This window comes from Dromaius novaehollandiae, chromosome 1 (genome assembly GCF_036370855.1).
Source record: "Dromaius novaehollandiae isolate bDroNov1 chromosome 1, bDroNov1.hap1, whole genome shotgun sequence".
Classification (NCBI taxonomy): Eukaryota; Metazoa; Chordata; class Aves; order Casuariiformes; family Dromaiidae; genus Dromaius; species Dromaius novaehollandiae.
Genome location: NC_088098.1, coordinates 7130863 through 7155702, shown reverse-complemented (window position 1 = coordinate 7155702; position 24840 = coordinate 7130863). Strand labels below are relative to the sequence as shown.

The 24840-nt window shown below is 35.8% G+C and overlaps 1 protein-coding gene and 1 long non-coding RNA gene across 2 annotated transcripts in view; one reads left to right on the top strand and one right to left on the bottom strand.

The window, feature by feature from the left end:
• Positions 1-24840, bottom strand: part of PCLO (piccolo presynaptic cytomatrix protein) — a 368844-nt gene that overhangs the window by 32133 nt on the left and 311871 nt on the right. The window contains exons 22-23 of the mRNA XM_064504922.1: positions 21339-21480; positions 17647-17714 (exon numbers count right to left, since the gene is read on the bottom strand). Of these exons, the coding sequence (XP_064360992.1) occupies positions 17647-17714; positions 21339-21480 (210 nt within the window). The remainder of the gene's footprint in view (positions 1-17646; positions 17715-21338; positions 21481-24840) is intronic.
• On the top strand, positions 8516-18181 carry LOC135327156 (uncharacterized). The gene is made up of 4 exons (XR_010387278.1): positions 8516-8663; positions 9172-9247; positions 13533-13614; positions 17938-18181. It is a non-coding gene; the product is annotated as an uncharacterized LOC135327156 (long non-coding RNA).

The following is a 24840-nucleotide window of genomic DNA, read 5'->3' as shown; positions in this document are numbered from 1 at the left end:
TGTCTATACCATCTCTACGTTGTTTTTTACTCTTGCCTATGAGATTTGAAAGGTGGAGAAAAGAGAGGATTGGAGTTTCCCCCAGGCAGAACTGAAAGAAAAAGATCATACTATATCACTAAACTGATCATTAACCTTGGCAGAGTTGCTGTCACCTTGTGAAAAAATCAGAATGGTTAGAAACCCTGAAATGCAGAATTGCATTTGGAAAACTGAAAGCATTAAGGTTATATAACTGTAATGAAAACAGAATTTGTCTTTGCAAAATATTCTAAAGGCGTATTAAATTGGTTCTTAATTTAGATTTGTGACCTGCTTCAGTTTTCATCCTTAATGAAACAAAATCTCTGTTATCCTGTCACATATCTGTGATTTCAAGACATCTTGTGTGCATCCGAGTAAACTGTTGATCCAAAGTTTCTCCCACATTCCATTTTTCACCTCTCCAATTAGAGTCTTTCTAACAAAAAATAAATTGACACCATCTTGTGCTTCTTGTTAGTTCAAGATAATTATGGAACTTAACACTGCAAATGGTAATTACATTTGCTGTTGAGCACAGCAGCCATTTTAGAACTGCAGACCAAATCAGATTAGCATTTTTGTCAAATAAAGTTAAATGTGCTTAAAAGTTACTTGCCGATGCATATAGAATAACATTTTACAGTGACCGTTGCTTAAACTCTGTGGTCTGTTGGAGACAGACCCTGCTGGTAGGATTCATTTGACTGAAAGTTGATGCCTGTATCTGAGCAAATTGTCAAGGCTCATTTTATAGCCAAAGGAGAGCAATGGGCACTACTAGTGTGTGATTTGTCTCATTCTCAAACAGGTCAAATGAATTGAGCCCTCCGAATGCTTATTTCTTTCCATTGATTTCAATAGCTCGGAAGGTTAATAATCTCATAACTCCCATGATATTGAATGCAATTTCCAATTGCATTATCTAGTTCTGCAGTCCCAGCTGTAGAAGGATACTGGATTAGATTTGTTTTATGTAGTAGGCAAAATTCTAGGTTTTTAATTAGTGAAATAGCAGAAATAAAACCACTATAAGACTGAAATCAAACCTTTACTATTCAGAGAAGTTCTTTGGCTATGTAAACAGACCAGATTTATAAAACCTGAAGGATCAGCCCAGAATTGCCCTTATCCTATACTTCAAATTTAAAATGAATTGACAATCATTACATTGTTGTAAATACACTTATATAAAAAAAGACTAGTAAACTGGTAAAACAAGTAAAATGCAATGGGAAGTCTGAATGAGATCAATGGGATTCATTCTCGTTCTATGTAAGACCAAATTTGATATACGAATCTTGTGGAAAATTTTTGCTATCCATTGTAGTCGCAAGCAGTGAAGTTTATTCCACAGATTGCAAGGGCTCATGAAATGAAAGTGATATTTTGAATAATGGAGAATCCTACAGGCACAGATGGAGCCATTCATTCAAAACTGAGGGTTTTTTTGGAAACACACTTCTTCCCTTACTAGATCATAATATATTTTTATAAATATATATGTATGCAACTAAGCATACCTATCCATATAAACCATTGAAGTTGATCTAATCCTAGGAATCTACATATGCTAAACCTGCCTTGATTGAGCACTAAGTATTAGTTTGTTGGATTAATCAACAGCAAGTCATCAGGCTCACCTTAAGTTCATGATGTTACGGCTACCTAAATTCAATTAAAATTACCAACTTCACCTTTGCTCCTGACATACAGTATTATATAAATTTTCATTTCAATTTGTTCATAAATCTTGCCTTCCGTTTCACAGTCTAACTGGAGTTTAGCTAACCAGTTGGGAAACCAGCTAGCAGGCAAGAAATTACACAATATAGGTATTTCTCTGAGGACTCTGAAGGTGGGTGATCCAAATTCCAGCCAGATTGTGCTGCAAAGGATTCCTTACATTTGTATAGGAAACTTTCTGTAATAGGGTATTGCTTATTTAAGGCGAATGCAGTGCAGTGAATCAGTCCAGGGAAAACCTGGGGAGTTAAAGGTCATAGGTAGAGTAGGACAAAAGTGCTGCTATGCTAAATAATAAAGTAAAAGCTGAGCTCAGGGTTGCTCAGAGGACAGAATTCTCACCTTTAGATGTCATTTGCAGACACCTCAGTTGTTCAGTCAGCTAAATGCTTTGATTCTAATTTCTCACCTTTTCCTATACTGCTTCTGCGTTGTTCACAGTATGTGAAAGTCCCTCATTGTGTGATCACTCTTCCCACAAGCCAATCTTACACTGATGGAATTTCAGTGACTTTCATGGAGTCTGTCTCGATTTAAACTGTTACAAGATTTAAATCTAGCCTGCTATATCTAATTGACTATGTATATATACATATACATCTATATATGTATATCTATACTTTATATTGCAGTGAAATAACATTTCCTGCATAATGCAATAAAGCAAATTAATCTGAGTAATTTATTTCACAATTTATTGCAGGATTCAAAGTGCACTATGTGGAATTTTGACTGTAATAAATGGTAAAACTCTCATTAACTCGGTGGAGGCAGTCTTTCTGTTCCTAAGCGTCATTTGACTTCCAAAAGCTTTATGAAATGCAAAGTTTAATATCATTTTCTGAAGGGTTATATAATTATATTGGGGAGTTAAGTTAATCGATCCGGTTCATGCAGTGAGTGGAATCCCCCCCCCCCCCCCAAAAAAAAAAAACAAAAAACCCAAAACTAAAGAATCCTGCTGGTCTGTAATGCAGCTGGACAATATTACTTTCATCAAAGTCCTTTAGATAAGTGTTCCAAGACAACTATATAAAAAAAAATGGATAATGCCATCTTATAGACCAATTCCGTTCCCACAAAAAGAGCAACCTATCACAAGAACAAACTACAGGGAAAAGATTAAATAGGACAAAATACCAAAACTTTTAGGATTTTTCTTATTTTCTTATTCCCCCCCCCCCCCAAAGGATCTGAAAGACTGCTTGGAAGAGACTTTCCATCAATGCAGCTTGGTAGAAACAGATGAGATGTTTGTTTCTTCCTTGTTTGGTTTCTTGCAGCATATGGCAGCTGATGCTCCCTCACATTTATCTCATTAACAAATAATCTGGTGCAATAGAGGCAGATTAGCAATCAGAGCAGTTGGTTCTGAGGCATCTACACCTATACTGTATAAGGTGAGTGTTTTTACTTGAAACTAGATTCTCTCTGGTCCCAAAACAAAATGTTCCTTTCATGCATGTGCTTCAAAATCTGCCCAAAGAACCAGTCATTGGTTATGGTTACGACATGCTCAGGAATTGGAGCACATTCAGCGCTCGCCTAAAGCAGAGTTTTCAGCTTATTTTCGCCTCAGAAAGAACCTAATTTGAAAGTATCAAAACAGTTTTGAAAAGCCAATAAACACATGGCAAGCAGGGACAATTGGAGAAGTTATTTCAAAGCTGTGTTACTGCTCTGAATCAAAACAATAAGGTAGATGCAACCTGCATGAACATAATGATGTCAATGAGACTACTTGCAGAACTAAAATGAAGCAGGTCTGTAGGTCTCAGTCACGGCCCTGCCATGAGAAAAGCTCAGCTTGATTAGTGAGGTGTTTTTTGTGATCCCCAAGATCTTTTTTCACTGTATATTTGGTTAAAGAATTTTTTTTCTATATATTGCTCACCACCTCTTGTCGATAAGTTATGTTTGAAGATTTTGTATGCCCACAAAGAGATTAATTTAAGGTAGACTGGACAATTAAGGATTTTGATCCATACATACAAGCTGACTAGAGTTTTTGTGAAACTACAGGAGACTGATTGTCTACTCACTATTGGCAGTCGTACTGAATTTATGCTGAAGGCAAAGTGTCCATGAGTCTCAAGTGAAATGGAGATGGATGAGGAAGCTGTGAAAGAGGTTACATTTGTCTACAGGTAGATAAATAGACGAATGTTTTTAGGAAGAGAAGGACACAAGATATATGGTATCTCTATAAAAATTCCCAGAGGTCTAGCAAAGGAGACTGACCATCAGCAGTCTCATCTACTAATCCCCTTCTGAGTAGGGGCCAAGAGCTCTTAAGGGATAGCAAAGGAGGTTGACCATCAGCAGTCTGTCCCACTAGTCCCCTTTTGGGTAGGGGCCAACAGCTCTTAAGTGATGCCTGCCTGAGTTGTATGCCATTGCAATGAGTTGAATGTCATTTCACATATCCATTCTGAGACTGCAACAATAGAAATTAAGAAGGGAGGACAGAAGGACAGAACACAGTGTACATTTTCCAGATTAGAGTATTGTCTTTGGGTACGAACTCCATTGTCATATCAAAAAGATGCAGAAGTCTTGAGGTACCTGAGTTAAAAATCAAAAGCAACTTGGTGCCATCAAAAAGGGTAGTTACATAAAGCTCCCCAAACACTATACTCAAAGCATTTCACACAGTTGAGAATACCTTCATTTGAAGTACCTTCATTTTGCAATGGGAAACTACATTATAAAGACAAATTATTCATTCAGACAGTTCATTGAGAAACTAGTGGAAAAGGGTGTCACTTCTTAAATTTTTATTACATTTTCCTAAATTTTAAAATTTAAAATATCAAAACTTGTACTATTTTTGAAAAAAATCTGATCTGAGAAGTGTATTGGCACCTTTTTTTAGGAAAAATCCTGATTTTGTGTATTTGAGATTATTCATGTAAAAATAATCATGTGGATAAACTCACAAACTGCATGCAAAAGTATCTGATGACTTTTTATGTAAGTTAATTATTGTAATATATTGGGCAAATAATCATAGCAGACATGACATCCCTTTAAATATACATTTATATATTCAGTTGACCCAAGAGAGGGAAGGGAAGAAGGAATGTGTCTGGGTTTGCTGGGGTTTTTTGTTTCTTTTCCAGGATTTGCATCATTTCCTATTGTATCTATTTTTCAAGCTGTCTTCAACTTAGACTCTTTAGCCTGTGACAGAAAATTTTACTTGAAATAAATTACTCAACTTCTTTTAATAGCAAAATTGCAGTATTTAGTTTTTGGAATTTGATTCAGAACAAGCAACCAAAGGGCAGTAGAAGCTGCCAGTAGAGCGAGGATGGATTTGCCATGTTATACTTGGATGCATGTGTGGTGGCAGTGCAATCTGTCTCCTGTTATGTGACAAGGTGTGCATCCAAGACAACTAGATGCTCATGGGGAGGCTCTAAGCTCTTTATCTTTTCTCCTTCTCAGTAAATCTATACCTGCATAAGGCCAGTTAGATTCAACAAGCCAATTTCAAAAGGTTGGACAAGCAGGTACAGTGTACAGTTCTGTTTAATTACTGTCTTTTGTCTGAGGTATGAGAAAGGTTGTCATGGTAGGAAGACTGGCTCTGGCTAAGCCATATTGGTTCTTCTCTGTTTTCCCCTGGGAAGTCATATTCTTTCACATTGTTTCCACTACTGTAGATTGTAAAAGTCTGTCTGATGTTGTAGAAGTCTTACAAATATGCCTAATAAAATCAGAGTACTAATCCTCATTTTTTTATAATTTCAGAAGAACATACTCAAGTTACTTTCCAAAGGCAAACTAAAAAAAAAAAAAAAATCTCATTCTCTTTCTGTAATGTCATAAATCTGAAGTAGCCCCTCTACTCAACAGAACGACACAGAAGTAATGGAGATGAGGAGAGGCTTCCAAGTTCTACTTCCTAAATCCTGGCTCCCTTTTGATGTGAAAACTCTGTGTGAACACAAAGGGATTGCAAACAGAGAAAAAAATATATATTTCTCTTGTTAAATATCATTATTCCATACAACTTTCCAATCCTGCTTAGATTTCTTTCTTTTTCTATTCAGAAGGGCATAGTTCTTTTTTAAAAAAAAAAAAAAATCAATGTGTTTAGATCAATGAAAATCCAACTCCTTCAAGAGTACGGCAGACTATTTCAGAAATGGGAATGCGTTTCTAAAAGGCCAGACGCTCAGCCAGAGATGGACAAGATGATCAGGGGCTTGGTGAGTAAATGTTACAGATATGAGATGAGCAGCAGGAGGAAGTAGTAAGAATTCACAGCATCCTCAACAGGCACTGATGCAAGTTGCATATGGGCCTTTTCCTAGTAAATCATACAAATTGCCTAATTATTTTTGGCAGTATGTTATCCGGCCTCTGGGAAATACATGAATTTCTAGGCATTACAGCAGCATGAAACAAGAAACACGATGACAGATGTACATATCAACTGTCTGACCTGGCTTGTTTGCAGAAAGTTTGTGCATTTTTCCAAGGAATGGAAATTAAGTCATATCACATTATTATCACATCACAATCAGTCAAAGTGCAAAGCCAACACAACAGTCAAACAAATCTAAAGAAAACTTGAAGGAAAGAGAAAGTCTGACAAAATGAAAACACACCAAAGGGTGTTTCAGCAAAGAAACAGACCCACGCAACAGATTGTATCAAGACACATGCAGACCTGGGAACCATTCTGTGGACCAAGGCCAGAACTAATCTCATCTAACTTCAGCCATCTAAACTTTAGGTATGTAAACTAGAATTAATGCTGTAAACCCTCTTGATAATCATTTGATCCTTCTTAACAGATAGCTAACTGGAGTGTGCCAATTCTTTTCCCCACTGCCTGAAGGGAAATTTGACTACTGTCAGATGTGTGCAGGACCCATAGGATACCCAGGCCTTTCTGGAGCAGCAACTGGAGGCAAGGTAGAAAATACTTTAGAGTACCTAAAACAACAGGATACACCTGTGTTTAACCCATGAATCATTTACTAGATAAAGACACATAGTTTGCACCCTACTCTATACCGACAGAACAGTTTTCTGCCACTATGGTGGTCTTAGTTATCTACCCATGTGATTCCCTCACAATCACAGTCCTAGTAGTTTCAGAAGAAATGATACATAAAAAGGAAGAATGACAGATAACACCCTAAGCCAGCTACAAATGCCTACACAGGACATACTGTTGGGAATTCTTCAGGACAAACAAGCACTTGGAAGCTCTTGCTAAACAAGTAATGTTACAATGGATAGCATGTATTTCATTAAAGCCGCAAGTCTAGAAACCTACTATCAACATAGGACAAAATAATGCACGTGGAGCATTATGAAATGCATAAATAACTCTGAGCAGTCTCAAATACTGACAGAAATATCAGCTGAACTTTAATTTTAGCCTGCCTTGTGATCCCACTTAGAAATGCTCTAGTTTCATCTGTGTTTAAACAGCATTTCAGGAATAACTGTTTTAATATCAAACCTGAAAGGGTTTGTACCACACGAACATGTGAGAAGGAAAAAAAAAAAAAACTTAAAAAAAACCCCTTTCTGAATACACAGGATAATAGCTTAATACCTAAGAAAGTTATGGACTATCTAATGAAAGGAATAATGAATAAATAATCTACTAAAACACATACATATAATTCCTTTTAAATAAGATGCAAATAGTAAGGAGTCACAAAGAATTCTTAAGTATAGATGTTATGATATTCCTATTTTTTCCCCTATTTCAGATAAATATGAAATTAATATAGAATGATCCATTAGGAGCAGCTGTGGTATGGTTTGTATGGAAGCTTGGAGAAATCTATTTATAGGAAGTGTTAGACAAAATGTAGATAAAATGTGCTGTATCTGTGAGAAGAGCTTGAATTTTGCGCTGTTCTTTCTCTCCTTCAACCTTTATTTCAGCAATCAAGATTAGACTAGATATTAAGAAAAACACTTGAATGTTAAGGATAGTTAAGCACTAGAATAGATTGCCTAATGAGGCTGTAAAGTCTCTATATTGACTAAGATTTTTTGGTTCAGGTTAGGAAAAAATCTTCTGAAAAAATATTGCACTTTGAAGCAATGGGATGACCTTTTGAAGTTCCCTCTACCCCAATTCTGCTACTATTGCACAGTTCTCATATTTGAACACTGAACATCATTGACCTTAAAGCAGATCAATTTTACTTACTTTTTTCCTGGTGTATGCATAGAATTTCAGGTACCAATCACACTGCTGAATGGAGGAGACCACCAGAATTATCCAGGAAAATTACATTTGAAAACCCAACTCAGTATGTCCTAGTTTCATTTTCATTACAGAGAGGAATTTATTTAAGATTTAACAATTCATCTTCTGTCATGTTAATGCCACAAGCTAGTTTTTGCTGATTCTAATTGAGCACCGATCATGAAAAGTGGTTCTCTACTTCAAAGACATTTTAAATTACTCACTAGGTGAAGTAGCCCTTCTTCAACTTGCATCAGACAAGACTCAGGTCCAATAATGATACAATCCAGGTATCTTCAGCTTACTCCATGTTTGGTGTGGAGGCCCCATTTGCTTTCCAGTGCTGAATGACTTCTAAATTATCTGGATTTGTAATAAATGTGCCACCAGCTATTAGATCAAATTTCCTTCATAAACATATATTTTCTAAAGACATAACTAATGTAATTTGACAAAAAAACCCTGGTATTTTTTTTTTTCGGAAATGATGCCAGGTAGCTTCATCAGATTTTTAGCTAGATTCTTAGCGCAGGATCCTATTCTCAGCTCAACCCTCTGACCACTCTGCATCTCTGATGAGTCACCAGGAAATCCCCCTGGAATTCCCAGGTGCATTACCAGACCCACATTTAAGATCTAGGCTGATAAAAGGAATTAAGAACATTAGGTAAGCAAATTATCTTTCTACTTGATTATGAAGCACCAAAGCAAATGGGAATACCTTGGTTTTAAGAAAAAATACTTCTGCTTTCAGGTTTTGTTGGTTTTCTTTTTGGTTGTTTGTCTTCTCTATCTTAAGTGATTTTCTACAGATGCCGTAAAAGAGTAGACTTTTTTTATGAATGCTTTAAAAACAAATCAATTTTTTTTTCTTGACAAACAAAATAATGGCTATTATCCAGCCAGCCCCAGTTAATACAAAAGTGGCACAAGCTGCTTGGACCACAACTAGTTAATCACAGTTGGGCTCCCTGGGTTATTCACTTCTCCTTTAATGACACTCCATAATAACAATTCAGCAACAGGGTGGTTTGTATTTTTATGTAGCTACATAAAGAAATGTTGTCTGTGATGTGGATGCAATAATATAGAAGATTATCTTGTCTTATTTTCCTATGTTTCTACCCGTGGCAGCAGCCTTTATTCTTATTTAAATTCTTTCTGCTTCTTTCCAGGAAGAGCAGCTGGATCACCCTGGCAAGTACCTCAGGAAGGCAGAGCTAACTGCTCCTAATACGGCTGGAGAGCCAGGTGGGCAAACTAGAGCACTGGGCAATCAGGAAGTGATAGGAAAAAAGAAGCATTTCCCATAGTTTAGGGGGGATGCTGATAATTCTTAGTTTTACAATATTCTTTGTGTTTACTTTGCATCACTTCTTCAAATTAATGTGGTACTTAGATGTTGGTAGTATGGATAGTCCTAAGTCATAGAAGCATGTATAAAATGTTATAGATAGTTTATGAAAAGGAAAAAAGAAAAGTAGAAAGACTACTGTCTATGAATAATCCTGATTGCTTGCTTGAGGATCCCCTGTGACAAAAAGAATACCCAATCCTTTCAATTTTTGAAATGAAAGTTAACGTTCTCTAAATAAAGGAGATGCAATATGAGGGACCAATGCAACAGGCTGGCTGCAAATGCTTATTTTCTGTTCCCCGGTGTTCCCTTTTTTCCTCCGTGTTGACAGAGTTATTCATGACAGAAATCACCCTTGCTGCTATCTTCTTCCTTAAATTCTTCCAATTTTCTTCCTTAAATATTTTTTGGCATTGATTAGTCTTTTGCTGCCAGGAGTACTAGATGGTAGACCTTAGCTAGGACTTGATATTAAAGACAATTTAAACAATACCAAATTGAACTACAGCCTTTTTATTTATAGACATAGTGTAGCAGTCTGGCAACACCTTGTTGTTTCATGCAGATCTCTTCCTGAGTAAGGATCACATTCTCTCACTCTTATTAAATCTATTTCACAAAGAGTGACCTCATCTGCATATAATCAAATGGTAAAATAAACCTATAAACATAAAGCTTGCTGCTGCTAAAAATCTTTTAAAAAAGAAATCTCCTGGATGATATTGCTCCGTAAGAAAGATTCTGAGAGCCTTCAGCCATTTTTCTCTGCTCTGTGCTGCTGGACATGAACTCAAAACTAAAAAAAGAAAAGAATATTCAGTGCACATTGATGTGCAAAAGATTCAGTCTGTGTTGGTAAAACTTCAAGTGTGCTAAGTTTCTCTTTAAATGCCTGGATCAATATCCATTACAATCAAGTCGACAGTCACATACTTAGTGACTGTAAGATTCTATTGATTCAAGAAATATACTTGGAAGTCCAGACTGTTTTTTTCAGACTCAACACTCCTGAGGTATTTAAGATACCTGAAAGGCAGCAAACAGCAAAGATAGTAGTTGATATCTCTGAAAGAGCACAATACATGGTGCTCTTTGTAATTTGGAGATACTAGTGCAAAATGGCTCTGAAAAGAGATTGATAAAGCCCCGATGCAGAAACATGTAACTGTTCAAAACTACTTAAATTTTTTGTGATTATGAATGAAACTCATTTTCTCTTGGTTATTTATTGCTGATCAACACACCGTTTGTGTGTTTTGAATCAAGGATTATGTTGTAGGAGATAGGAGTTTTGTCTCTAGAAGATAAAGATTAGTTTAACTAAATTTAACAAAAATAAATGCAGTGTTAGTGTATGATTTATAGAGAGACTACTTTATTGGAGACTACTTTCACTATCGGTGTTGGGCCATGTGGACTCACACAATTCATTCATATCTTTACATAAAGTAAAGTGAGAGGTTGCATGATGTATAACAATACTTTCAGTCTTCCTGGGAAATAATGGTTCTCAGACCCTTAATGCCTATTACTATAGATAGAAATATAGAATTTCTATATAGAACATAGAAATTCTGATGTTGCTTCAGTAGTCAAAACCCAACACAAAGGTGAGAAAGTGAAAAGAGAGTGGAGCTTTCCTGCCTCAGACACACTGAATGGACCTGTTCAAGACAAAATGCTGGGTAAAGCAAGGGGACATACATGCCTAAAGTTGTTGAATAATCAAAATATTGTCAAAGAATAAAAGTGTTACCACTTATAAAGCTGCTAAATTTCTTTGTCTGAATATGCAAATGTTCCCAGAATACCAGGCACACAGGAAAGGAATATTTGCAGGTCCTATGCTGACCGTCTCACAATTATCACTGTCACATCTTTGACTAATGGTTACAAATATGAACTCCATCTAAACTCTCTCCTTCTTGCTAGAGATTAATAGAGAATTTCCCTCATGCAGAAGAAAGGTGTGGTTATACTTCTAACACCTAGAGGTTTTAGGCTTTTCATATAGTCCATGAAGAGCCTTAGACAACTGCAGGGGCAAATTATAGCATATAAACTAGGTGCCTAATGTGCTTGGTAGTGCTGACCTGAAGTGGCCAGTCCCAACAGAAGACGAGGATGTAGTCACCAAACTTGGTGCTCAGGGCTCCAGAGGCACTCCAGAAATTACTTTCTGCCTACAGCTGGCTGCTGTAAGGACAATACCTGGGGTTCATCTGACTTCCAGTGAGGTTGGTTTTTATCCTGCAGCACCCTGGAAGCCAAGTGCTGCTGAGGTGACAGAGAGGCACCTTGTCCTCTCCCCACTCTTAGACCCTCTGGGGAACCTCTGGGATATATCTCTCGAGGCCGCAAAAAAGGGAATCCCACCGAGTCTGGCATCAAACCACCAGATACCTCCTTCCTCTGTACTTTAAGATCCACAGACTCCTGCAAGCCGCTCTTCCCCAAACCCAGAACTTCTTTCATAGAGTCTCTTTAACTACTCTTTCATTTGCACATTCATTTTCTTTCCTAAATTACACTGCAGCTCCATTAAATATCAAACAATTGAATCCAAACACTTAAAACAATTGACTGGCAAGTGCTTTATCATCTGGTTTATTTTTAGTATGCACATTTGTGGGAGAAACATCTATAAATGTCCTAATGTTTGCTTCCTTTCTAATAATTTTATATTTAAGAACAGGTAAAAAGAAATATGCTCATAAGGGACAAATGGCTAAATATTTCCTTCTGGAATTGTTGTTATAGGTATTATAAAAGGTATGAATAGCAATGTTTAGTTTTTAAGCTGAAGATGACCTAAGCCAAGAATATGTTTCACAGAAGTGACCTTCTAATATATACAAAGGTATAAATTAAAATTGATTATAAAAGAAGGAAAGTCTTAGGTGATCCCAAAGTTATATAAATTTTAGATTTACCTGATCTCCACCTTACATTGTTCCCAGTCTCACTGTGTTCATTCAAAGACACCATTAACTACGCAAAGACAACCAAATCCATCTTAAACTTAATCCAGCAAGACTTCAAATCTAATTATAAACTATTTCATGAACATTAAGGATCATATTTTAATCTGATCCTCATAGTCCTCTTTTTCTGTAAAATGACACAAATAACTGTAAGAAAAATTTTTCCTGGGCAGTGAAATACATATTTTCAGTCTAGGTAACTTAAACATCAAAATACAGATGTATGAATAGGCAAGCATTTGCAAATCTCAGTAACTGAAGCATGATAAACCCTTAATAATTTCCTTTATCTTTCTTTCTTTTTCCTCCTATTTGTAACTTTCTAGTTGGAGGTCCAAAATTCAGACTGTTTCTTTAGTATTATAGTTCTGATTTTTTAACCACTGGAATTAAAAAATCAAAGTTCTGATTTTTAAGATGTGGAAATGCAGCAAGTTAATTTAAGCAACATCTAAAGCCCTTACTCTTTTTTAAGTCATATCAGTGTGAATCTTTTGGCTTAAGCAGAGTTACTCTAAATTAACTAAGCTGCAAGTAGAAGGAAAATCAGGCTGTCAATTTTTCCGAGTTTTAATTACTTTGAAGAATGTAGCAATGCTCAGTTGCATCTCTGCTGTCAGTTTGTTTCACTCTATTTTACTCAAGAGATCTACTCCACATGTTATTCCTGGGCTCCCTCTTCAGACCCAAATAGGCCCCTTCAAGAGAAAGCATGATATGGTTTGCTAGATAACTTGCTCCAGGGTCTGTTCCAGACAGACAATAGGGAAGAGAATTCCAGCAGGACGATTTAGAAAGCTATAACAGAAAATTTACAAGTCAGAAGATTGCCAATCATTTATTTTCAGAGGCCTGCGGCATCCCTCCAAAATGTTGTTAGAATATTTGCCCCGATTTTAAAATTTGTGACATATTTAATTCATTTTTCTCATAAATAAAGATTAGACAGTCAATTAATGAAATACCATACTAAGTGGTGAAACTGTTAATTCCATGTTTCTCAGGGTGTAATCCAGGGTGCTGAAAGCTAGGCTTTTAGTGAAAATGAAGCACAAAGCTCAAAAGTATAAAAAAGAAATGGGTCTTTTTTTAGCTCAGATTACACTGAACACATGAATTAAAAATTGTGGTAAAATCTGTGTAAAATTTGTCCAGTAAAACATGATGTTATTCTGTTTTATTGTTATTTTTGCAGGGTTTTTTGGTTTTGGTTTCATCTGTAACTCAGGCAAACACACACTATGCAAAAGAAAAATTCTGGAAGAGTTCATTAACAGGTATGTAAACAACAAATGCATGTCACTAGTACCTCTTACTGCAAAAGTTCAGTAAGTACTCTATGCATCGTCGGATTTTAAAGCGTAATATAAATCTATTCCTTCTGCTCAGGTCTGGAAATATCTCTGTAGAGGCTTTACATTCTGGAAATTACAGAATTACATTCTGGAAATTTCTGTTTAGCTTCAGTCACCTACACAGAGAGAAAATTTCATCCTTACAGGATTTCATTTTATTGCACCACTGACCAGCAAAAGCTGTGGGAAATGTCAGGACATAGGTTCTATGAGACATGCTAGAACTGCTTAGAGAAGTTCTTGGTATTCAGGGCAAGGACTTGATGGGAATTAAAGAGAAAAAAAAAAAAGAGAGAGAGAGAGAGAGAGAGAGAGAGAGAGAACACTCTCTCAGAAGACAAGGGTGGGGAGCCACTCGGTTCCCATATAAACATATGATTTGCTGACTGAATATCCTGACAAGAATGAGACAAAACATAGGCAGTGACAGGAGCACTGTGAATACTCATTCCCTCCAAAAGCTAGTGAATGAGTGAAGCTGGACGATGCTTACTGACATGTCCATCTTTGCTAAAAGAACCTTTATTTGAGATGGACCCAAATGGCCGTACGCCCAGGAGAATGATATTTTTCATTTATATAGCATCTCTAAAATGAGGAGATCAAAAATTTCCTTCTGGAAAACTATTTAACTTAAAAGGGAATATATGTTTAAAGGGCTCTTGTCTACCTAAAATAATTACAGCTAAGATTGCCTTGTAAACTCACACTTTTGAAATACATGAAAATAATTTTTCCCGTATATTTTTTATTGGATAGATACTTGGTAGGTGGAAAATTCCATCTGAGATCTATTGATCCAGCACTTACACAGGGCAGATAGACTAATCATGATCTACGACTGAATCAAAGTATTAATCATGTATTTTTAATTGTTAGTTTACATCCTTACATGGAACATGAATATTATTTTGTCTGTAATGTCTTTAATATTCCGTTAACACATCAAAATAGACCTTTAAACAAATGATATTGCACTTTCTGAGATGAATAGAGAAACCGGTTTGCATAAATCAATGAAGATCACAATAAGCATCATATTTACTGGAGTTTATGAAGATGAAGATTTTCATCTGCTCAGGGCAGACAGTTAAGTGTAAGATAGCATGCAACAATGCATACAATAAAAATAACTCTAGCACAGTGCCCAAGAACAAAACTCTGAATTATTTTATATTATTAAGTAGTATGAAAATACAGAAAATGACAAGCTGATTTGTTCAGAGAAACAGAGTTTATCATAGCATTACCCATAGTTATTTATATTGACCATTTGGTTGTGCCAGCAAAGTAAATAGTACTGTTTTCCAAGATTTAGTTGTAAATTAACTGGTACATCTCGATAGCACAAAAACTATTTATTCCCAGCAATACATTAGCACATTTCTCAAGTAAGTAAACAATTACAAAACTATTTGAAAGGGACATAATTTTCTCTGATGATCCCATTGATGTATAAGCCTAAATTTTGGTGTCTTACCCTGTAACCTGAATCCCAACCCTGTTACTGTGGTTTCAGTCTAAAAATAGGTTTTCAGTGCCATTTAAGAGTTCCTACCTTGCCTTGCCTACAGCTACTGGTCCTAAAGATTGTGACCCTTTGTATCCCCTGCCATATTTGTCAGGCCTGTGTGGATGGCTTGGACAACTAGAACATTTCAAGTAGATCCCCATGTTTAAGCAACTGAATTTTATTCTGCACAGTTTTCAAGAGAATAATCCTCAGGCTACTTTTCACAAAAAATCATCCATTAAGAATATTTGAAATGTAAAAATAGTACTAGCATTAAAAGGTTTGAACCATAACACTGAATCCATATCTGCAGATGAGAATACAAATGTCAACTATGGGAGCCACCGCTCTCTCTACAAATTAATGGAAAATGAGAATGAATGTTTGTTTCCAGTTAGTTGCAGAGCTCATCTGGTGCATAAAATAGCTAAGTATGCTATGGATACTACAGGATCATTTGATTTTTAAGACTGTGCAACAAAGATTTTCATCCACTTTCCTTCATCTAGGCAAAGAATACCACAATTACAGGCAGTGATTATTTTGGTCGATCTTCAATTCATCTAAATACTGTACAACATCCCCAAAAGATCATTCTATCTATGCATTGAAAGTAAAAGGTTCTTAAAATGTTTTATGGCTTTTAGAAGTTTATTTTATCATTTGAGATTGATCTGTCCAAGCTTAGTCAACTAAAAGTCAGACACTAAAAACTTAGCTGATCACCCTAGCTTTTCTTAATGGGGAGAAAAAATGCTTACAAAGGACTATTCATTTCAACCTTAAAAAAGGTAATATGGCTCAGTTTCTGGGAGTACCTTTCCTCCTGACAGTCCAGCCCCACAGATTTGCAATTCTAACTTGGGAGTTCTCTAGTTGGGGAGATGAATTGCATCATAAGTGAAAATTATCGAATTGCAGTTCTGGAGTTATTTGTGGATTTTGGAGATGAGGAGAAACACACCTTCTTCTGGAATGTAGTCTAGTGACCATCTTTCAGAATGTGATAAAAGTGGGGGGGGGGGGTTTTTGACCGATACAAACATGAAATTGAAACATTTTGTATTTGTATATACTGAAGTTTATGATCTGAAACATTAATTAAGGGGCAATTTATGATGAACAAAGTGATGAAAATCTATTTGTTTACAATTATGTTTCCACATAAAACACATCATGACAAAATAAAAAATGGAAAATTCCTGATTTCCCATTTTCATCTCACCATTTCTCTTTCAAAAAATATATTTTTTTCAAATACTTATAAATGCCATTGAATGAATTGAAATTTGATAAGAAGATTAATTTGGATATTTTCATGAGAAGTACTGTGTACTGAAAAGATTCAGTACATCACAATGCATGTATACACTTCAGGAGTCTTGATTTGGAAAAGACTGTTTTACTGTTCTACCTTCAAATTCTAATTTCATTTCTTCAAATCTACAAAACATTATACCACTTCTACCTCAAATATAGTAACAGCAATTAATTCCCCAGGTATACAGATTGCAGAAACCTGATAAAGGTTGATTCTTTTAATGCTGGACTTCAAATGGAGTTAACTTCAATCGTACATATGAATTTCAATTTTTGAATTAATTAAAACCCCCAAACGATACTGAAATGCATTAAAATGATAAAAGTATTACTTAAATAACAAAATGAAGTTTATGGTAATTAAGTTTTATATTTGAGGTCAAAAGAAAACATACTTGGAAGAAAATATTTTATATGCTAAGGGAAATGGAATTTTCCTAACATATCCATCTCTTATTTTTCATGCAGTTGTCCATTATTACATATGAAAGAGATGATCACATTACTCATGAAACTTTGACAGCCATCCTGCCCGGCTCTTTCCAGCTCCAAAAATACGATGGCTCCTTCTTTGGCAGCACCACATTCATGACAAAATAATTCACTCAGGATTTCCTAATCGCATAAAAGTTTTACTACAGTGCAAGTGCAGTGGTCAAACCTGGTGTTCAACTAACATTTTTATTTAAACTGTTTTGTATAGACACCAAAATTAATATTTGTTTTATGAAGCAAATATTCTGAAATGCTGTAAAAATACGGCCTGAGAGCCATGGGAGTGCTACTGATTTAATGGGTGAGTCAGATCCATACTTCGTAGTTTTTTATTCCAATACTACCAAAAGCAATGAACATTGAAAGACAGATATTATTCATTGCAATCTGACTATTTAATTACTTTAAATAAACAGATAAGACATGACTTTCATTTAAACTGAAGACTCATTACAACAGTGCTATGTGTAAAGGGCCCTTAGAATAAGTGAAAATCAGGATCTTATTCTATAATACAAAGAGAGCATAGGCTAATCTTTCATAGCATAACAAGTAGAAGAAATAATTTTACCAGTTCTATAAACAAAATGGTATATCACCGTAGTGTTGTTTGTATTTCTTTTTACCTTCTGCATCGGTTAATCCCACTCCCGACTGCTTTACTGGCTCTTGTCCATTCTGGCTCATCTTCCCACTGTTAAAAAATATGGTGGTAGTTGTGATTAAGGCCATAAAGAGATGAGATCTAAGAAAATAATATTTCCAAGACAATGAGGCTTGGTTCAGCACAAAAAAATAAAGTCATATTCTAATAACCCAGACATTTCTAAAAACCATGTGTGTTTGTGTGTGTGTGTATATAAATTAAAAAAAAAAACAGTAAAAATGACTTTATTTTTCTATTGCTATTTGGACAGATCACTTCAAAATATTATTTTTTGTTTTGGAGACAATTGCAATCACACTTTGCTAAGCCTCTGCCTTCTTAAAGACCAGAGCAGGAGCCACCAGTGCTGCCTGCCACCTGCTTCCCATCAACCCAGGCTTCTGCAATCAGTCTGCATAGCCTCTCCTCACTTTGACCTCTTATGGTCCAGGGAATGGTGGAATATATAATATGGAGTAACCAAGTGACTTTTTGGTGTACAATATACCATCACTTCTGAGGTAAGGTGGGTTTGTGGTTATTATCTTCTAGTAATTGCTTTAATATTGCATTTTAGGTTTTGCATAAGAAATGATTCAGTTCTGAGATTTGCATTAATCTTAAGATGAGTGGAATAAATCATGTTCTGGAGGTACCTGTCTTTCTCCAGCATATAGAGAGAACCTCAGTGACTATCTAGATGTCTATTTTTAGGTAGTGAAAGCTGGGTAAAATAGAAACTAACTTTAAATATACTTGTTGAAAGTTCTAAGGCATGATTATAATCATCCTCAAAAGCATGTTTGCTACAATGAGAAGTTTGTGCTTCTGTTTGCCTTTCTACTTTAAGACCCTCTGAATGCTCTAGTAGAGGATATAAGGCTGTTATCTTCAGGTGTGTATGGTGAAGGTTTTGGAGTTGGAGGGTCAGTGCTTTTCCACACCAACCCATGAGCCAGACTTGTGTTTCACAGCAGCAATAAAAGTCTGTCAGACTAAAAAACAGTGAGTGTAAAATGTCCGTTCTTAAGTCAAAATTCAATCTTAATGGACAGAAAAATGTTTTCTTCTTTTCTGATTTAATACATTTTGTAAAGAATTACAAATATGATACAAGAACTATGAGTCCCCAGGATTTGATTCCTTGCTTGTTACTCAGTTACTTTTCACCAGTATAAAAGATGTAACCTCATTTTAAGTTAACAGCAGTACACAGACATTGTACTGGAGCACATGGCTACACAGGACAAAGGCACAGATGATCTGGTCCTTATCCTAGATGATAGTATAAGCAATTTTATGGGGTATTACAAACTCTTGCAATTGCATAAGAGATTTTTACAAATGATTTCCCAAAGCGAAAGACCTTCTCAAATGTATTATTCAACAGTGTATAACTGTGTATAATGATTAATTTCCTGTGATAGTTGCAATGATATTTGATATTGGTAACTATTTTAATTAGTTACCTCATCAAACAAATCCCATGGTGTCACTGTTTAATTCTTTTAATTTATTTCTTGGCTAAATATTAATATGATCAAAAGCATTTGAACCAAAGAGTTTAAAATTTGAACTCTCTAATGCATTATCTATATGTAAGTCAAACACTTCCTCTAATCCAAACAAAGCTTATCACCCAAATAGGTTTTATATGCCAAGACACTTTAAATTATTTAGCTCATTGAACACTGCACATCCCAATCGTGATCTGTGGTCCCATTGGTATACTGAATTAGTGTATGAGGTCAGAGTCCCTGCAGGTATTAACAAGCTAGTGTGAACATAAATACCAACTAGAATTTGTCATGTATAAATTCAGATATATAAACATTTTTTTATCCTCAGTTCAAAATGAAAAGGGCCAACTCTTTCAAAACCTGTCCCCTGAGATGATCCCTAATGTCTCTGCTGATGAACAGTAATTTTGCCATTGTTTTCATAACACTGCCATATATACTTCTTTAGGATAAGAGGGGAAAAAAAAAAAAAAAAAAAAAAGGAGGGGGGCATTTGTTATCTGTGTGAATGTACTCAGGACATTTTGGATGGTCTGTCCAATATCTGTAGCTAACCAATTTACTTTAAGAATGCAATAATAGAAGAGGTAGTCTAGCTCATGTAACAGGAAATAAAAGGGCTGCTTCTATTTTATTTAATTAAGTAAAACTCCTGAGAGCCAATTACTGTAAGAGGAAAGCTGAAAGTCATGGAGAGGTTTTTCTGCTTTTCAGTGGAAGTGCTGTTGATTTTGGGCTTAATAGTGAATCTGTCAAGCAAATACCACGTAATTGTAGACAGTGCCATGCTGCTAGACAGTGCACAGCAGGTGGTATTATGTGGACTCAAATTTAGAGTAAGTGAAATAAAAAGTTTTATTGAGAGCTGTGTCTTAGGTTTGTGTATGCAAAGCCTTTCTGCATCTGTGCTTTTTGTCATTAGGGATGACTGCAGAATAATTTTCTTTTGAGATTGTCAAGTCCTGTTAAAAATCATCTCTCTACCACTGTGAAGTACCACTCATTTTAATCTAGAACAAGATGAGTAAAAAGTTCAGTAAAGATTAATCCACTGGCACACTACAGCCTGAGCTCACTTAGTCTTCCTACATACTGAAGAGCAAAATGGAGAAATTAGATTGGTAGCTGTCTTTCTTTTTAGCCCCTAATAAGTTGCAGTCAAATGCTGTTGGACTGTATTTCAGAAAATGATGAATACTTAGGAATGTCACAGTTCTAGGGAAGAAATTGAATGTTTTCTGTTTTGAATCAGTCAAGCGTTTTGAGAAGATTATATTAAGCCTTTGTGACTAATAATTCAGGACTGCAGAGGAAAAGCAAAAAAAAAAAAAAAAAAAAAAGTGCCTTGGTGGAAAACACGGAACAACTATTGCAGGTACTGAGTGAGCAAGGAGCACTGATCAATGTTTTTCATGGACCCATGTATTTTGAGAATAGTCAATCTATAAAATTTCAGGCTAGAAACAGTCAGTTGAGTAGAATTACTTTTTCCTATGAAGGAAATTGCAAAAGGAAGGCGCATGCTGACAAAATGAAGGGAAAAAATCCTGGTAACACTTTTCTCTGTGGAGTAGTTAACCCAGGAAAATGGTTGAAAGTTAAATCATTTTACAGAATCATTGCACTGATAATAGTTTGGTAATTCCTGCAGGGACTTCAAACCCAAATCTTTAACTAAAACAGCAAACAAAGTCTTTCTGAGAAGTTCTACTCAAACTATTTGAAACTTGGAGAAAGTTGGGTCAGATCCAATCTCTGAATTTAAGTTGTGCTATTAACATTTATTTCTATAAGAAGGTCAGTCTGAAAATTCAAGCTGAACGTTTTCAAGCCTGGGAAAATTTTGCTTTTAAAATATGACCAAAGCCCACCTCTACACACTCTCACCAAAATTGCAAGTAACTTCTCTGCTGTGTGACAGCAAAAAATTCATGAGGTTGAAGAATGGGTTTTATTGGTTATTAACATTTCAGTGCTCAAAAAGCACAATGCAGGTACAAGTTCTGAGAATTTCTCCCCAGTTTGATGCTATGTTACCATAAAACTCAAGTCTGCAGAGGAAACTACATGAGAGAATGACTGGCAGGTGAAAGCGCTATACAAAGCATTGTCAGTGCACGGAGGATACAGTATATTAAAGGAAAAGCCTTACATTCTTGGGATGGGAAATAGATTATTCTCTCCTGCGGTACTGCTGCTGCCTTCACTATCCATGCTGTATCCACTGCCAAAACTACTGGCTGACGAGCCAGTGGAGACAGAGCTTTCTGCAGGTCGGTGGTTAGTAGACCTTGCTGTACAGGGCAGGAACAGTGGGTTACCAAAAAAACTTGTAAGACATGAATGCCATCCATGTTAAGAAAAAAAAATGTAATTCATCAAAATTACATGCTGAAAATGTTTTCATTTTTTTTTACTTTATGCTCCAGTATTGTGGTATCATCTTTTGTAGATGTTTATTTTCACATAGAACAAGGTGTTCTAAACAAAACAGTGTATCACCATATTTTTCTCCAGTCATATTAATAGTTCAAATCAAGTGCCTAAGGAGGGGAAAAAATAGGGTTAGATTGATTAACATTGCTTTTCTGATTAAAACTACAGAAAATCAGCCATTCATCTGAAACATTTCATAAGATAATCCTGTAAAAATGAGAGTCCCAGGGGCCTTTCCTCATATTCTTCATGAAACATGCATTGTGTTTGACCTTTGAGAAGGAGAGAAAGCTGAAAGAAAATGTCACATGTATGCCATCTACAGTCACAGAAATTTTATGAAGACATCCACCCCTCTTCAGACATAACACTGCCGCTACATTATATTTCTCAACTGCTCCCACCCATCTGGGTCTATCTCACTGTATGCCTAGAATTTTAATGCATGGATTTCTATTCACATATAAATGCTTAGGAACATTTGGTGTAGAAAATGTACACCAGCATGTGCTATTTTTATTTCAGAGGCTTTATTTTGTGTTTAGATTTTGTTGCACTACATGAACAAATTTTCCAGTATTCAGCCTTTAGCGAGTTGAGAAATATACACAGAAAGAATGCAGTGACATTACACATAATTAATACAAGACCAGTAGAGCAGCTCTGCTCATATTGAATAACACAATTGTCTGGGAAACATTAATATACAATTTGTGATTTCTTTTTTTTTTTTCTTTTTTTTTTTCTTTTTTTTTTGGTAAATGTCACCTACTACATCTGCTACATCTACTGTTGTTACGTTTCACCTGTTTCAATTGACTGAACATATATACTGAAGATCAAAAACACTTGTTTGCAAAGATATTCTGTGAAGACTTAGTGAAGTTTTCTGTTATTTTGGTGAACCTTGGAACTCTAAAGCAGGCAGTTAAAAGAGACTCTTTATTAAACAAGAAATGAATCACAAATCTAAATGCAAGTAACTTCAAATAAGAGCCAGAGCCCCAAAAGTATGTTGCCTAAAGTTGGTACTTATATTATTTATGTGTGACTGGAAAAATATTATTTTTGGTGAAGACTACTGCAGACTGTCTAATGTGGGACCAGGAAGCTGAGTGTGACTGCTCAAATGTAATGCAAAACCAGATTAATAATTGACACTGGAAGAGGGGAATGAAGCAATCTATATATCATCAATCCTTGGGCTGAACTGTCAGTTAAGATAGAACTCTTATTCTGCAAAGTGATTCTTCACTGCTAAACTCAGCTGTCACATAGAGGTTTTTTTTTTTTTTTTTTTTTTAAGAGTTATTACCCGCATCTGTAATGCCTACAGCCACAGAAGGAATCTGTCCATCTAAATTATTTTAAGACAAAAATGTTCCTTAGCTCTATTTCATGACTTTATACATTGATCATAGGCTACCTTCACAGATGATAATACAAATCAATAAACTGCAAAACCATAGATTAATTAACAGGTACTTTCAGCATCTAATTTGGAGAGCAAGAGACATCATGTTTTGCCAGCACAGACAGAGCACTATGCTATTCCCTGCTCAGACGTAGGTGAACTCTATCACTGTAACATAGGTTACTCTATCACTTTTAGTTTGTGGTATTCTTGTTGATTCCTATGAGTAGGGTGACATGTCAGAAAACCACTTTTAGGGAATGTTGGGCAAGGGAGAGATTTCAGGGAACAGAGATCAAGCTCTCCATTATAGTGCGTTATATCAGCTTCCTAGCTTGTATGTGGACATTATCATGCTCATACCAAACTCATCCATAACCTCAGTTACTACAGTGTTTGAATGACCTATGTGACTTCCAGTGAAAGTGTGTGTCTGTGTGTGTGTCTGTGTCTGTTTTGGCCATGCCATGACAGCTACCTCATAGGTGAGGACAGCTAGGATGGTCACACATCTGTAAAACATATGAAAGCAAAGAAAATACACTGTTAGTGCAAAGAAGTATTTTTGCTCCTTTCCTTATGTATGAACTTGCTTAGTGTAGCATACATCTCCACCATAACATATATGGCAAAAAGGGTAGTTTATATCTCTTATATTTGAAGACATTGCTGTAAAAGCTAGTGGCTGAAGTTATTTCTTAGATCATTAAACTAGTAGTTATCTAAAAGTAGTAAGAACTTAGAATCTACGTTAATGTGCCAAATAAGTTTGCATTCAGTCTTTATAAATGGCCTAAAAGTTGTTCTATGTCCATTTATATTCAAAATATAACTTTCTTTTGAAATAGCTATTTTTTTGATCATACATTCAGTATAGCGTATTTTTAGACTGTCTACTGTTTAGCCGAATTCAAGGCTTTTTCTATATTCATTCCTTTCCCCTCAGATCTCTTGGTGAATGGGTATAATTGGACATAGTTTAAATTCACAACTAGGTTTTGAAAATCCTAAAGTTCAGTGTTTCTTTTCTGTCTACTCTATACAAGTAATGAACTACAGCTGTCAGTTTTGGGACAGGAGATAAAATCCTCAAATAGATTTACAGCTGTTCTTGTGGCAAAAGCAAAATCTGGATACAGAGAAACTCCTTCCTAACTCATGAGTCACCCACACTTTCTACACATCTATATTTTTACAGATAAATCTAGACCTCTAAGCTTGTGCTGCTGGTTATACAGCAAACTTCCAAGTTCTGAAAACATGATGATGCCTGTAGTCAGATATTATTTCATGTGAGACAGAATAACCAGGGTTAGTTAGATTTTTTTATTCTATCAAGTTAGGACCTGATTCGTGCTCTCACGTGTAAGAGAGTCGTTTATACATTTATTTGTAGTCTTGCCCTTTCTCTCTGACTAAATACAAAAACTTTCTTATGAACCAGAAAGGCTGCGTAAACTCAATTTGCTTCTCCTCTAGTCTCACCAGCCAAAGTAAGGCCTGTGAAGCCTTCTAAGTGTTGGAACAACTGTTCTCCTGCTGAGCCATTGGGCTCCTGTCTGCAAAAAAGACAAGAAACTGAAGTGAGACTAGGGCAGGCCTCAAGGGGAAAAGTTCGCTTCTGAGTAACAGGGCTCCTGCTTACATCTGCCTATGCTAGGAAATGTCCAAGTTCTCAGGTCTTGACATCAAAGTTCAGGTGAGAGGTATCTTGCTCCCTAGAGGGTTGAATAGTCTGGCAGTGACTCGTTACACAGTTTTTTTTTGTGGTCCACAGATTAGATATTCTCTTCTGACTTCACAG